The sequence below is a fragment of the Catharus ustulatus genome, chromosome 15 (assembly GCF_009819885.2).
Source record: "Catharus ustulatus isolate bCatUst1 chromosome 15, bCatUst1.pri.v2, whole genome shotgun sequence".
In the NCBI taxonomy this organism is placed as follows: domain Eukaryota; kingdom Metazoa; phylum Chordata; class Aves; order Passeriformes; family Turdidae; genus Catharus; species Catharus ustulatus.
Window position 1 is genome coordinate 7,935,703 of NC_046235.1, and position 16,013 is coordinate 7,951,715.

The following is a 16,013-nucleotide window of genomic DNA, read 5'->3' on the forward strand; positions in this document are numbered from 1 at the left end:
TAGCAGCCCTCATCCCTATGCAGACAGGCCACCCATATTCCCAAGCCTGACTCACCCTTTCTCCACACCCATCCCACCAGCCTCATAAATAAGAAGTATTTAAGCTGCAAGAATAAAGTCCATCACTACCAAGAGGCCTGTGAATCTGAAATGATTTATCACTTTCATAAACATTATGCAAATACTCATTTAATTTGCTACAAAATTCTATAAGCATGTTTTAAATGTCTTCATGTGCATGTATACACATTGTACAAAGATCTAGGTTCTTGATCACGGTAAATATTTCAAAGTAGTAAAAAATCTCGCATCACCCTGATAAATTTCCATAACACATACAAAATACTCGTGGTCTCTCTCCCAGTGAGATACAGTGAGTGTACACACAAAAAGTTGCTACCTATATTTATGTTAGTGACATATCCATACTGTGTCCGATACCACTGTTCTCTGGTGAGGTGAAGAACAAACAAGTTTGAAGAGATAATACCAGAAGAGTACCAGCTCTAGTGCTTACTTAACACTAGATATAAAAATTGGTTCAAACCCTTGCATGTTTAATGGATCAAGTTAGGCAGTGAGGGCAGAAGGATTTCAATCCATCACACACACTCCAACCAGCAGGTATCAACTCCTAGATATGGGTGACAACATTGTATTATCGCCTTACTTAGAATCTTATGCAGGCTCTGCTTTAACTGCTTGTCAGATAACCTCCTCCTCAAAGCTCTATTTTACTACCTACATCTTGGGCTCACTGAAAAAGGACAAGTACAATAGTATGTAGGTTAAACTAGCCTTTATTGAAATACAGAACTATATGAAATTTGACCTCAAAAGAAACTTCAGAACACACATTAAACATCATAATTTGGAGGTGGCATGTCAATGATCTCATCCAGGGTAGCAAGGAAGTCAACAGTTGATTGTAGCAAGTCTGGAAATTAGAAATAAATCAGTTTCTCAAACTCAGAATGCACACTAACAAGCTAGCTCCTAGCAGCTCAGCATAAAACTCTTGAATAAGCAAGGGAAATATTGCTTCATTGTATAAACTAATGCCACCTAACTGATCAGTTTGCAATGCACCACAAAAGATTGCTCAATGTACTGCTTTTCACTGGATAGTTAATTTTTCTTCACAGTCACTGGTATGGGCTGTGTTTTGGATTTGTCCTGGAAGCAGTGTTGATAATTCAGGGATGATTTAGCTGTGTGAGCCCTGTTCAGCAATAGTCAAGGCCTTTTCTACTCCTCACCCCACCAGTGAGGAGAAACTGGGAGCACCATATGGTGTTATGCTCAGCAGATAAAAGCTGGGGGAAGAAGAAAGGAGGGAGATTTGGAGTTATGATACTTGTCTTCCTAAGCCACCATTGCATGTGATGGAGCACTGCTGTTGTGAGGATGCTTAACACCTGCCTGCTGATGGGAACTGAATTAATTCCTTCTCTCACTTTTCTTAAATGCATGGCTTTTGCTCAAGTTATCAAAACTGCTTTTATCTCAAAGCATGAGTTTTTTCCACTTTTTCTCTTCTGATTTCTTCTCCATCCCACAGCAGGGGAGCAAGTTAGCAGTTGTATGGCACTTGGCTGCAGTTGGTTTAAGCCATAAGCCAGCATGCTGAGGCAAATGCCTGAACTAGCACTGCTGGTCAGGTACATCGAGCTTGACTACACAGTACAAGCTGTTTGATACTGGCGCACTCCTCTGGTAGGTTAGACAGCAACAGCAGTTCACTGCTGTAGCCAACTAGGTTTTGCCCTAACCACTGATGAGCTCTGTGTGTACTGAAAATCCTGCAAAAGTTTCTACTTACTGGATTGCCATGAAATCTCACAATCTTCAATCTTCACAGGTGAAGGAACCATTTTTACACATCTGTCATATGTCCTTTCAAATACCATGAGGGGAACACCACACAGATTGATATTGCTTAGCTTGTGTTCTTCAGGAAGATCAAAACTCTCAAAGTCTGTTTAAGAAAGACTGTAAGTGTGCAGTAGCCTGGGAAGCTGCAAACTCTTATAGACTAAATGAAAAGGGAGCCAATCTAAAACCCAACAGTCTCTCCTTATGGGGTATCTACTTGCAATTATACCTTTTAGTTGTCCATGAAATACCATACACACCCCCCATACTCCCTGATGAAAACACTAGGCTGCCTAATAGAAGTAATAATGTAACGCAGTTAGGAACTTCAGTAAGCAAAGCATATATGTTTCATCAATACTGCAGTCTTTGGCACACACATCCACATGAAGAGGAAAACTTTAAGGACACAATTTAAAGAACTGAGATAATCTAAAATGAGCTGGCCTAAGAACAGCTTTCAATTTCATCTTCAATTACTATATCCTACAGCAGTAGCAATCTCTTCAGTTACAAGTTATCTTAGCACACACTCTTGTGTATTCCTCTGAATACTTGTCTACTAGTCACTAATGAACTAGGAAGCTAATACATGGTTATTTGGAACCTGTCTCCAGTTATCACAATAAGAGACCCAGAATAACACATCTGAGGCACAGCTATTACTGTTTGAAATACCATTTCATTCCTGTTTAAATATCTTCAGAAGCAGCAAGCACCCTTACATTTCATAAAGGACTCAGGAGAAATGCAATGCTGGCTTGTGTGCCACAGTAGCTTGGACAAATTTTTAGAACAATGCCACCACTCATGAAAGCCTTATTGCTAATTTTAAGAATTACATCAATAGTTCTTACCTTGAGGATCCACAGGAAACATATTTTCTATTTCTGGCCAATCTTCTTCAGCCACTGTATGGCAGCTTTCTAATCCAGTCTTTATGTTAGTCAAAAAAGAGAAGCAACATTATTTGAGCTACTATAGAATATTTATAGTAGCTTTCTTGAGTTGTTCACATCTACAGGTATACCTGTCATACTTTTCTCAGTCAGGCCTAAATTCTAATGCCTATGAAGATGGGCAAATGTTTCAGCTGAGCTTACGTAGTGGAGTACTACATGTGGCGGAAAGAGATGATTGCACTAGAACAGGTAACTCTTAAGATGTGGATAAGACATTAACTCAGACTATCATCTCTAGAACTATCTACATATCAAAGAACCATCAAAGAGCGAGGGAGCACTTGTGTGGTGCTTAATCATATCAGAGCTAAGCCACAACAGCAGGTAAATGATGGATTTCCCCTCCTCCCCAGCATTAAGTGTGTTTGTACTCACTTTGTTCACAGTGCAAGGCTGATTTTTCTGTTTTATCTTATCCATCTTGTTCATGACTCCTTCAGTTTTATTCACATTTCCAAGAGCCTTTCTGACAGACTTAGATGTGACTGGAGAAGTACTAATTCCTTTTTTAGGAAGTGGAGTGTTAATTTGTGTTCTTTCAGCTAAGACTTTTGCTGGAATGGGGAGGAAGAAAAAAAAAGCAAACTTCAGCAACCCTAAAGCTTGCCTAAGTAAGTGCACATGCTGGAAAACTAGTTGCCACGGAAGCCACTGTTCACCATCTATAATTCATAAGCATAAGCCACACTTATGACAAAAGCAAGAGTTACCTTCAATTTTTAACTAATTGATGAGCTTGGAAAAACTGGGTAAGTGGATTTATGAATAGAAAACTACTACCATTAAAAGCAGTGAACAACAAAAGGTGATTTATGCCCTTCACATGACCCCTTACTGGCTCAGGGCAGCAAATACGCACAAGATTTCGAAGTGAGCTTCAGCTGACTCTTGGGAGCATGAAGTTCGCTATTCTCCTGATCAACAAAGATCAGAGTTGCCATCTTCAGATTGATAAGACCACCCTGCAGAGTCCATGGAAGAAAAAGGGAAAACACTTTTTGTCATTTGTCTCATCACAACACACTTTTTAAGCAGGCCCCATTAAAAACAATTGACAAGGGGATCAACCCCCTTCCTCCCAGCATTACACAGTAATACAGCTGAAGACCCTCAGGTTTGAGGGCATTATTAGTGCTCCTATATTGGGCTCATCACTGCCATTACACACGTGAGCAAGCAATTCCTCCTTAAAGAGAGCTGCAAGAAAACTCAGAATCACAGTTAGTGAGGCTGGATTTAAAAAATCTCTAAGTGAGAGTCCAACCTAAACACCACCATACCACCGAGTGCCACATCCAGCCTTTCCTTGAACACCTCCAGGAACAGTGACTCCACCACCTCCCCAGGCAGCCCATTCTAACGTCTAACCGCCCTTTTTGTCAGAAATTCTTCCTAATGGCCAACTTAAATCTCCCTCAGCACAGCTTTGATACCGTTTGGTTTTGTCCTGCTAATTGCCTGAAAGAAAACACCGATCTCCACCTGGCTATAACCTCTTTTCAGGTGATTGTAGTGAGCGATAAGGTCTCTCCTAAGCCTCTCCTGCAGACTGAGCACGCCCCCTCCCACCCTTTCCCCCCAGCAACTCCTTATCAGACTTGCGCTCCAAACCACCCCCCCCAGCTTTACTGCCTTTCTCTGGGTGAAACGCCTTTTCTTTGTACAGCCTGAAGCACAAAGCAAGACTTACAGTCCCAGACCAGTCCTAATCCCTTAGAAAGTAACAGCACAGGAGCCACGGAGTCCGAACCACTCTCAAACGCGTCAAAGCAGCTCCAGGCTCAACGGCGCCGCACTTTAAACCGGCCCCGAGGCGCCCATTGGCCGCTTCGATCCGCGCGCGGCAGCCAATTGGCTGAGCCCGCCGCTCGCGGCCGCCATCGCCATCTCCGGGACGGGGCGGGAACGGGGGGTGGCTCCGCCCCGGAAGTGAGCTGTGCCGCGGGGCATTGTGGGGCGGTGGTGCGGCGTTTCCGGTAAACAGCGAGGAGGGAAGGGGACTAGGGCCGGCATTCGGGATTCGTGAGGGCGGCTGCTGTAGGCTCTGAGCGAGTGCTGCCGCCGGCTCTGAGCGAGTGCTGGTGTCTCCCGCCTGGGCCTGTGTCCGGGCCTGGCACCGCTTCCCCGCGGTCGCTCTCTCGCGTCTCTTCCGGGGTACACTCAGGCCCGGGTCTTAGGTTAATAAAAAGGTAATTTTGTTTTTTCCGGCAGTGGGGCTTATTTTTCAGGACAGAGGTATGTCCGGAATGCATAATACGGAGTCAGCTCGTTTTACTGACTGACAATCTCGTTGAAGAGCTGTAATGTTAGAGGGTATTGGTCTGTAAGGTTTTTCTTCTCGTGTCTTCTCATTTGTTGATGTGTTTTTTGGGGTTTTTTGTTTGTTTTTTGGTGTTTTTCTGTTTGTTTATTTTTTGTTTGTTTGGGGTTTTTTTTGCTAAGGAAAAAAAGCCAAAATGGCCTCAGGTGCGGTAGCGAACGCCCCTCCTGCAGGAGGGGCAAATGATGTGAGCCTGGAGGAACCAAAGAAGATGACGAGGGAAGATTGGAGGAAGAAGAAGGAGCTAGAAGAACAGAGAAAACTAGGAAATGCACCTGCTGAAGTGGATGAAGAAGGAAAGTACGTTGTATTAAAGCTGTTATTCTAATGCTGCTGAGGAAAAATGTCTTTTCTTGTTGTGGTTACATAACAATTGTGAGTGTAACACATGATTTCATTCTGATTAACAATAGAATTAAATAGTTGAACTTTGTCTTTTAACATTCCAGTCATCAGATATTTTCTAGAAAAATGTAGATTCAATGTTTATCTTCTTTCAGCTACTGACAGTTCTGCTAAAAAGTCCAGTCCATGAAGCTAATAACACATGGTATTTTAAAAGTGAGCAAAACATAGTACAGGGGTCTTTTACCATGTACCTCATCTGTAGTGCTCTCTGTCTTGCTTTTGCAGGGCTTATTGCTTCTGAGAAACGTTGCTAATTTTTTGCTCACACAGAATAAGCCATTTGATTTGGAGTCAGGAGTTTAGGTGCATTAGGTGGCAACAAAATGTCAAAGTCTGTGTTTATCAAACTGAGAATTTATTTTGTAGTGCATCGTACCAACTTCGTTATTTGTTATCACTCCTAAAGCGCTTGAACTTTAATGGGAAGGTTGTTAGACTAAGTTGTTTTGGGTTTTTTCCCAATGCCATGTATTCATTGCACACTATCTTTTACAGAGATATCAACCCTCATATTCCTCAGTACATCTCCTCGGTACCATGGTACATAGATCCTTCTAAAAGACCCACGCTAAAGCATCAGAGACCTCAGCCAGAGAAGCAGAAACAGTATAACTCCTCTGGAGATTGGTACAAACGAGGAGTTCAGGAGGTATGCAAAATGTTTTTCTCAAGAAATAAGGATTTGGGTTGATTACATGAGGAGATTTCTAGTTAGGTGCTTTTGAGGGGGCCAGGAATTTTTATTCAGCAGTGTCTGGTGATAATCAAAACACATGTTTGGCTTTGGGGAGGGTGTGCACACTTGAGTGGTGTTGAAAATATAAACTTGTTATTGGGAACACTGCCTGTTTTGTTTCCTCCCAGCACGCTGTGGCCACAAGGTACCGCAAAGGAGCCTGTGAGAACTGCGGGGCACTGACACACAAAAAGAAAGACTGCATGGAGGTAAACTTCAATTTTGTCCTATCTTAATGGCTTTGAATGCTACGGGAATTTTAATCTTTGCGAGAAATACGTGACTGGATGAAATGCTGGCTTTGGAAAAGCTATTTTGAAAAATGTTGCAAGTAGTGAGAGATGGTCTAGAAATTTCTGAAGAAATTATTATGTAGGAAAGGTGAAGGGGGAAAGTGACACAATTCAGTGTGTCACCCATAAATTCTTTTAGTAATAAGATCTGAAATGATAGGTGAAAATGTTACTTTCTTTTAACTGCATTAACTCAAGTGCTGTTGTGTCTGTCTTTCTGCTTCATCTCAGGTAGATGCTGCCCCCAGAAACTGTTTTAATTGCTTTCTTAATTGTAGAAAACATAGGGAGTTTGAAGTCAACTGTGGTACATAAAAGTGCAGAACTACTTGCATTTATTTACAATCCACAGGGTTACAGTGCTGAATTTAACTTGCTTTAGAGGAGCTTGATTGACAGTATTTTTAAAGGGATATGTGAGTGAGTAACCTAATGGACTGATCTAATCATCTTTTTTTCTTTCAGAGACCCAGGAAAGTTGGAGCAAAATATACAGGCATGAATATTGCCCCAGATGAACATGTGCAACCTCAGCTGATGTTTGATTACGATGGGAAACGAGACCGGTGGAATGGTTATAACCCAGAGGAGCACATGAAAATTGTTGAGGAATATTCCAAGGTTGATTTGGTACGTAGGTGCTATTGTTCACTGGGGAGAGAGTTAGTGTTTGGTGTGGCTGGACTGGGAGGAAGGACACTTGTAGTGTGCTCTGTTGATATTAGAGCTGGTGCTAAAAGGAAATATTTAAACAAATGGTTTTTCATGCTGCACAGGCCAAACGTACCCTTAAAGCCCAGAAGCTTCAGGAGGAATTGGCATCAGGGAAGCTGGAGCAAGTGGTAAGTAAACTTACCTAATTTTTTATTTTTATAATTTTATTTTTGCTTAGGCTGAATAAATAAAAAACAGATTATTTCTGCTTTCTGACTCTTACTTTCTGTACAGGGTCTGCTGTTGAGTTATATACTTTCAGTAATTTAAAGGTTCTAGCACCTGCATGTTCTTTGTCACACTCAAGAACTTGAAGCATGTTCTTTGAAATGAGAATTCCTTTATGTTCCCCTTATGGGCAGAAATTCTTTGTGATTATTATTGTTACTGAAATTAATGACATAGAATTTTGGGTCAGAAGAATTTGTTTTCCATGTAGTAATCTTTTTTCATATACTGAAATGTTTTTCTCATATTTAAAGATTGGTACGGTCTGATTAGTGCTGAGGTGATGACTGTGCATTGATTTAGTAGTGTTTAATATAAATTGGAATAGGAAGGTGTTTCCTTGAGAAGAAGGAAATTCTTAAATTGATTTAAGATAAAGTCACTGCACAGTGACTTACAAAATGGGGGGAAAAATAGAGGTTGCTACTGGTCAAAAGTAGGTTTTTTAAAGCCTCCTTGCAGAGGCTGTGCTGTCCTCTCGTGGGTCCCCACTAGATGGCACAGTGAGCTCGATATGCCTCCCAGCCCAAACTACAGTGCTTTGACTTCCACAGCAGAAGAGATTCTTCTTTTCATGCCCATTTTATGAAACAAACACTGTTAGCTTATATTTATATATATATATACTGCCTATAAAATGGAACTGTAAGGAGAAAAGTGTGTTTGAAACTTAAGCCCTGTCTCAGAGGGAGGGGACTGAGACTGATTTGCATCATCAGTGCTGTCCAGTTGCTGGTCCATGTTCCAGGGCTCACAGCTGTTCCTATCTTTACTGCTGCAAGTATTTTTCAGTTAAAGAATAAGCGGCTTTAAAAAATCTGGCTGTTTTTGTTGAGCTTAAATTCTGCCTTCTCTTTTGTGCTTAGTATTCCTGTAAATCCTGACTAAATTCTTGAATAGATATCTCCTTAATTATTTTTAAGCTTTCAGGGTTGAAACTTGGTTATATTTACACAACATGAAATGTTATAGTCTAAATCCTCAGTGTTCAAAGGCATAACAAGCTCTAAATGACAGCAACAGTTTTAGAATTTGCTGCTCTTGCAAAGAATTGGAAGTTTTGTTGGAGATACAGTGAAAAGTTGTCCAACATGGGTCTGTCACAGGGACAGCTAAGAGCATTTTCTTTGAATGTTATGTAGCAATGTTTCTGCATTTAGGGCCACTGTTAAATAGTACTTTGTATCCTACATGAAGCTCTGCTTTGATTGTTTGTATCCCTGCCAGCTTTCCTTTTTCCACTATCTTGTCTTCTTTGCTGATGTGCTCTTTGTTTGCTGCAGAACTCCCCAAGACACCAGTGGGGAGAAGAGGAATCAAATTCACAGACAGTAAGATGATTACCCACTGCATCACACCATGACCAAAGAAAGAACTTGTAGTTAGTGGAACAGTAAATCAAGGGTGGCACAAGGGTTTGAATGTTGTCACTGTGCACTGCCTACCTCTTCTTTTGGGCAGAGTTTGCTGGATTTCATAAAGAGGCTCTTTGTTTTAACTCCTATGTGTTGTCAAACCTTAGAGATGCAAGCACATAACTAGATTTTAACGTGGTATATTTTGACCAAATTAGCCCTTTTTTTGATAGCATCATAGTTATGTTTTGATAACTATTTCCATAGAAGGAAATGAAAATTCTTTAGCAAGAGTGCTTCTGAAGTGTTAAATGCTAGATTAGCCTGAGAACACACTTTACTGTGCCATCTTGTAACTGTAGGGATTGCAGAATTTTAAGGAAACCACTAAAATCAGATTCCTGTACATGTCTCCAGAGAGTAGGAACTCTTTTAGTTAGAAGTTTTTCATTTCTCTTCAGGAAAGAGATCATAACAGTGAAGATGAAGATGAAGACAAATATGCAGATGACATTGATATGCCTGGGCAGAACTTTGACTCTAAAAGACGCATCACGGTCCGAAATTTACGTATTCGGGAAGATATTGCTAAAGTGAGTAAAGAACTTTAAGTTATTATTTCAGACTTTTTATGGGTCTGGGAGCTTGGAAGTTAAGGTCTATTCTCAGTTCTATTCCTGTCCATGTTATGACTTCATCACCATCACCTTTCGCATAGATAGAACTTTTTAAAACATTTAAACTGGAGGATGCGAAAGTAACCTCATTTCTTTTAAAATCATAAATATTAAGTATCTTTTATGTTGGTTTTTTTTCTCTAGTACTTGAGGAATCTAGATCCAAACTCTGCTTATTACGATCCCAAAACAAGAGCAATGAGGGAGAACCCTTATGCCAACACAGGCAAGAATCCAGACGAGTAAGTTGAAATGAGATCCTGCTTGTATAGACAACAAAACTCTTTAAAATGAGATTAATAGTTTTATATTTTCTTTTACCTGCATGCCCTTTAGCTAATGAATCTCTAGTCAGTTACATATAGACAGATTGGTAAACCTGGAAAAAAATCTCTGGAACTCTTTTTGGCTTAGTATATAAAAGTGGTATTTTTGATCTTTAATTTTCAGGACATGTGGACCATGGTTTAGTGCAATTATCTGTACAAGGGCTAGGACATTGTTTCATCTAGAGCTGATGCCTGTAAACAATAATTACATTTATGTAAAGTATTTCAGTAACCAAATCTTAAACTTTATCCCTTGTTTCTTGGTTCTGGAGACTAGCATGTTGTGTTTGTGGTACCTAACAAAATATTTGAATTAGGAGTAAGATCTCCTCCTGTATTAATGGATTCTGCATTTATAAAGTGTGAAAGCTTTGGCATTCTCTAAATAGTTTAATTAAAACTGCCCTTGACTGGCTTTTGGCTGCACACGTGGCTGTCTCACTTAAGCCCTGAGTCAGACATTTGACCTGTGTTGTACTGGGAACATACAGAGCAGGCAGGCTGTGAGTAAAACATTTATTCAGAGAACAGTAATTGGATTCACTTGCTGCCTAAAATAGAATGGCAGTACCTAAATGATAGCAAATAATGCTCTTTCCACCTTTCCTTGCTTCCAGCTAGAGTAATGCCAGTCAATTCTTTTTTTTAGATGCAGATGCTTTTGCTTCTCTCTCAAGTCATAATTTGACCTTTGTTGAATCTAAGTTTCTGCCACAACTTTGCAGACTTCAAATTTTTCAGAGTGGCTTTGGGAAGATGAAAGAGTAGGGAATTGGATTGCTAGCATTATTTGATCCTCAGTGTGTTTCATGTACTGACTGTGCATCTCTTCAAGGGCTGTGCACAAATGTCTCAGCTTCACTGAGAGCAGTAAGACCATCCTAGGCTTTCCTTAACTCGGCCAAATCTGCTGGGTCTGGATTGAAGAGTCAGAAACCCAGAAGTGAGAATGACTGTGCTGGAATATCACAGTCTGTTTATGCATATTTATTGTGTAACTAGGTCCAAGTTTAACTTCTAGTGCTTGGCATCTCAACTGTGTCATGTGTCCCTGTGAACACAGACAGTACTGTTTTTGAGTGGCTGCCTAATGCTTTCATGGCTTTATAGGAAGCATAGGTTTTAGTTTCATATATTGAGTTGAATGCACCTTCTCCTTCTGTTCTTAACTCTTAGTGCACAAGAGAATTTTTACTTGCCTGTTGCACTTCTGTGTTTGTATTTAAGAGGAAATCACATTACAAATTCTAAGAATTGTTTTCTTTTCTGCAGAGTTGGTTATGCGGGTGACAACTTCGTTCGCTACACAGGCGATACCATTTCAATGGCACAGACTCAGCGTAAGTGGGGTTTGGATTTGCGGTTTTTGAAGGAAATTGACTTAAAATACTTAACGCTGTTTTCTGGCAACAGAAAAATGTTTATAGATTGAGGCCTTCTTTCAAATTGCTGTGGAATTAAAGAATGGAATTTGAATGTGTATATCAGTTTTCGAGTAAGTATTCAGTGGAACCTCTTGTGTACACAGTGTTTGCCTGGGAGGCTTATGACAAAGGCTCTGAAGTTCATCTTCAAGCGGACCCTACAAAATTAGAACTCCTTTATAAATCTTTCAAAGTGAAAAAAGAAGATTTCAAGGCACAGCAGAAAGAAAGCATCCTAGAGAAGGTAAAAGGCATTTGGGTTTATTTAATAGGAATTCTGTTGAGTTTGAAGTCTGGGTCTTGGGGAATAACTAAGATGACTAATCCTGTGTGAGAGGGCATCAGCTGTTCTCAGCAGCTTAGACTTAAAATATTTTAATATTTATACACACAAAATTCATAAATTGATGAGATAATTATTTAGTAATGGGACCTTTGAAGGTCTGCTGGTACTTGTGTTATTGAGAACTCCTCCCTTAACTGTCAGAATTTCTCCACTGACGAAATTTGAATTTCATTCCAACTCAAATTTTGGGTACAGTCTTTTAGATAAATACTTACTTCATGTTTTGTTTCTTGAACAACTAAAAAAGAACTGAATAATCCCATTTAAATTCTAACTACGTCAACATTCAGGTTTGGAAGGGGACAAGAAGTATTGTTCCCATTGTACCCAAGTTTTTCTGCTTTCAGTGAGGAGTTTCAGTGTTGTCATTCTTCAGGCATAAAACAAAAACAAATAAAAAACACAACCGAAAACCACACGCACACCAAAAACCTCACAAAACTAAACACCAAAAGACAGTGGCCATAGGAGATGAAGTATTTCTGTCTTAACTCTTCACTAAACTGTCTTTGTCCACTTCTGTGCCTTCTTGACAAGATACCAAAGGTACTGTTTTGGAAATGTTTGCTTGACTATATAAAAGGTGGGTTTTTTTCAGAACTATTATATGTCTTTTCTTTTTGCATTTTAGTATGGAGGACAAGAACATTTAGATGCCCCTCCTGCTGAACTGCTGTTAGCTCAAACAGAAGATTATGTGGAGTATTCTAGGCATGGAACAGTCATCAAAGGACAGGAGAAAGCTATTGCTTGTTCTAAGTATGAAGAGGATGTGAAGATCAACAACCATACAGTAAGTCCTAGGTTACATTAAATTTTTTAAAAATTAAATATCATCCCATTGGGATATATTAGGATGCAGTACAATATAATTAATGCACCAAATACATTTCTCCTGCTTCAGTGTGACACTCTCCCTTTTATGCTAAGGAGAAACCTCAAAATCTCATAGTTATAATGTGAATTTGAAGAGTTTCCATGGCAATATTAAACTAAAGGGGAAGTTACTCTCTTCACCTTCCACTTTGAATATAAGTTGACCACATCCAGTTGTGGTTCTCTTTTTTGGCAGTGTACCTGTAAGGCTCATGTAAAATAGCAAAAGTATTTCTCTTAGCTTCCTTTTGGACTGTTTGAGTAATTTACTGGCCAGGATATCAGCTCAGGAGTAAATTTTAGCCTGCCTCTTACAGGAGGAACTGTATGGTGTGTTCTCTTGCAGTGCATTTGGGGCTCATATTGGAAAGAAGGCAAGTGGGGTTACAAGTGCTGTCACTCCTTTGTCAAGTACTCCTACTGTACAGGAGAAGCAGGGAAAGAAATTGCTGTAAGTATTCTCTTGTTTATTCATGTGGAAAGAGCTAAAAAGCATTCATATTCTTTACTTAAGGTTTAGACTGTTTTGCTTTTTGAGGGAGGTTGGTTTTTTAATGATTTGTCAGATGGGTTTTTTTTGTCCTTCCCCTTTCAAATGAGGTCAGTAACAGGGTATCCTTATTCTTGTTTGTTCTATAGAATGCAGAGGCAAGTTTAATGGAAGAGCAGCTTGAGGAAGAAGAACACATGACAAAACCCAAAACACTGATGGAGGTAGGATGTTTCCCTTTCTCAGGAAGACAAAAAATACTTCTCAACATTTTAACTGCAAAATTCTGTAGAGTCATAATAAACCTGAAAATTACTAGACTGCATTATTAGAGCATTAACATCTCCATTGAAAACTAAACTCTCAAATGGCATTAACAGAAGTTTGGATTTAGTGGTTTGGGTATTATTAATGTTGGCAAGTTGAATCTTAACAGTAACTTTTTTCCCACTTTACAGATTCACCAAGAGAAACAGAAAGAGAAGAAAAAGAAGAAGCACAAGAAGAGCTCAAATTCTGATAGTGAGGGTGAAGAGAAAAAGAAGCAAGAAAAACTAAAAAAGGTGCTCTATAATCCTCAGTGGCTTTGTGGCAAAAGGAGCATGACATATTTTACAGCATCCATTTTATGAAGCAAGCATATCATTTAGTTCTTGGTGATATGCTATGGGGTAGTTTGATGGTAATTTTTAGCTAAATTAAATTTGAAATGCTGTTAGATGTTCTGAAGTCCATCTCCTATTCCTCAGGCAAACCTTTAGTAAATATTTGGTTTTGAAAGACTTGATTTAGATGACTTAGGACATTTCATATCTAGGCACCTATTACACCTGTGGGTCTATAGAAGACATTGCATAACACAATGATTTGTGTATTGAAGAAAGATGGAGAGATCAAAGGCAGTGTCAAATCTTGGCTTAGCACTTTGTATCCCAGTTTTGGCCCAGTCTCACAGCTGATGTGCTAAAACCATGCCCCAAGCCGTCCACTGCTGAGCAGTGGTGTGCTCCCATGGGCACAGCAGCCTGCCTCAGACCGCTCTGAGAGGAAACTTGTTAAACCCATGGTTAATTAAAGCAGGGTACAAAAATATTTTCCAGTAGCAACAGTAGTAGTTTGAGGAATGAGATAGCACAAAGGATTTAAAAGTTAAAACCCCAAACACATAATAAAAAATAACAAGTAATTCGTTTGTACTTGTTAGATCATGATTATATTTTAGGTAAATCCTGTGAGTTTTTTACTTAATTTTGACATTTGGAAAGAGATTGAAGTGTCTTGTTTACTAAATAGCATTTTACCATCATTTTATGTTAAACATCAAAAAATGAGCATTAATTGAAATGTGCTGTGGGTAGACCAGACAGATGTTCATTCCTTATCTCATCCTTGTGCTTGCTCTTTGTCCATCCTGCAAGAATCTAAGACAAATCTTCATTGTTGGGGGTTTTTTGTTTAACTTCAGTTGTAGAATTTTGGATTCCCTTTGTTCTCATTTCAGGCACTAAATGCTGAGGAGGCTCGACTTCTCCACATCAAAGAAATCATGCAGTTAGATGAGAGGAAGAGACCATACAACAGCCAGTATGAAGCCAGGGAGCCAACAGAAGAGGAGATGGAGGCCTACAGAATGAAACGGCAGAGACCTGATGATCCCATGGCGTCTTTTCTTGGGCAGTAGTCACAGAGGGCATCATTCCAGTACATGAGACTTCTTCCACAGTTATTTACAACTGTCTAGACACTTGATTCCTTTGCACGTGTCTAAAATGTATAAATTGTGCTCCGAAGAACTTTGTGAAAGCTTCTTTCAGCTGACATGAGCAGTCTGGTACTTCCTGGAGTTTTGTAAATGTGTGTGTATACAAATACAGGCACATATATATATACATACATATCTATAACATATGTATAGATAAAATACATACACCTACTCTGTAAATTCTTGAAGGGAAGAGATTTAACTGAAATCTTAGGTTTATTTGTCCAACTAATGTATATATAAAAATTTGACCAACTAGTGCATAAAGTTGTGATACAGTAAAACAGACTAATCAGAAGAAATGGTTAGCAGGCGTCAATGTAGAACCAAAGACTCTTGACAAAAAATTGACACAACTATTACTAGAGCTTCTTACTTGTGAAGCCTGTCTCTTTACTTGAATACATAGTTTCTTGATAACTTTGCAGTAAGTACTTTGGAAATATAATAATTTTTACATTTCCAAAGTACTTATTGCAAAGTTATTGCTTTGTTCTGGTTAAATCAATATAAAGATCTTAAGTGCTGTCTAGCCTTTTAAATGAAAGGGTTTGGAGAAACTGACTGTAGCATTTTTAAATTCTAGTTGTTTCTTCAGATATATTTCCACAGAAATTTCAATTTCAAAGATCTGAGTTCTTGTGTTTCCTTTTGATAACAGTGTCCTTTTACATGGTGTGACATGTGAGAATGTGAAGCAGCATCTGCTTTGGTTTGGCAGTATTAGTCCTTAAACTGGGAGTTTTCCCCTTTTAACTAATTAAAAGTTCAAGAACGGGGTAAAAAACTGCACAGCATTACTTTAGAGTTGGAAGGCTTGGGAATTACTTCTGTTGAGTCTTTCCAAGGAAAAACTGCTCTTTTCCATAAATAAGTACTAACAGAAAACATACTTGTAAGTGTCTTGTGTGTGATTTCACAGATGCTTTGAGGACTGAATGTTTTGATTTGGCACACGTAGCTAATAATTGCTCTGCAAGGCAATTCTGTATTAATACAATATGTGATATTCTCATTGGTGACCAAAATTTTGGGTATTTGCAGTGTGTCAGATCCTCTGCCACACAGTAAAAGCAAACTATCTGAATTAGCCAATTTGAACTGAGGTGCTTTTCTCAGGGCTGTAGCACCTGAGGTTGTGCCAGCATGCCCTGCAACTGCTCTTGGCTTGGTCAGTGCCAAGGTCAACTTGAGGGAAGAGGTGCTGTCAGAAAGGTT

General features: G+C 39.4%; 2 protein-coding genes across 6 annotated transcripts; one reads left to right on the forward strand and one right to left on the reverse strand.

The window, feature by feature from the left end:
* Positions 1 to 782: 782 nt before the first annotated feature.
* PTTG1 (PTTG1 regulator of sister chromatid separation, securin) lies at positions 783 to 4,731 on the reverse strand. Of its 2 annotated transcripts, none has more exons than XM_033073028.1 (6): positions 4,528 to 4,731; positions 3,697 to 3,799; positions 3,213 to 3,391; positions 2,733 to 2,811; positions 1,823 to 1,978; positions 783 to 937 (listed from the first exon to the last, which is right to left on the reverse strand). In XM_033073028.1, the coding sequence occupies exons 2-6, from the start codon at positions 3,776 to 3,778 to the stop codon at positions 858 to 860; spliced, it is 576 nt and encodes a 191-aa protein (XP_032928919.1). In that variant the 5' UTR covers positions 3,779 to 3,799; positions 4,528 to 4,731; the 3' UTR covers positions 783 to 857. The 2 variants fall into 2 exon arrangements, with proteins under 2 accessions (XP_032928919.1, XP_032928921.1); XM_033073030.1 differs by lacking the exon at positions 4,528 to 4,731 and adding an exon at positions 4,431 to 4,500.
* A 24-nt stretch (positions 4,732 to 4,755) lies between these two features.
* Positions 4,756 to 15,687, forward strand: SLU7 (SLU7 homolog, splicing factor). 4 transcript variants are annotated; one of them, XM_033073026.1, is made up of 16 exons: positions 4,756 to 4,813; positions 5,280 to 5,457; positions 6,061 to 6,214; positions 6,430 to 6,510; positions 7,060 to 7,224; positions 7,371 to 7,436; positions 8,820 to 8,867; positions 9,353 to 9,484; positions 9,713 to 9,810; positions 11,170 to 11,237; positions 11,426 to 11,565; positions 12,299 to 12,460; positions 12,890 to 12,994; positions 13,183 to 13,257; positions 13,492 to 13,596; positions 14,535 to 15,687. In XM_033073026.1, exons 2-16 carry the CDS (start codon positions 5,294 to 5,296, stop codon positions 14,712 to 14,714), a joined length of 1,743 nt encoding a protein of 580 aa, XP_032928917.1. In that variant the 5' UTR covers positions 4,756 to 4,813; positions 5,280 to 5,293; the 3' UTR covers positions 14,715 to 15,687. The 4 variants fall into 4 exon arrangements, with proteins under 4 accessions (XP_032928917.1, XP_032928918.1, XP_032928915.1 ...); XM_033073027.1 differs by having other exon boundaries at positions 4,804 to 4,885; XM_033073024.1 differs by lacking the exon at positions 4,756 to 4,813 and adding an exon at positions 4,817 to 5,026.
* The last annotated feature ends 326 nt before the right edge of the window (positions 15,688 to 16,013 follow it).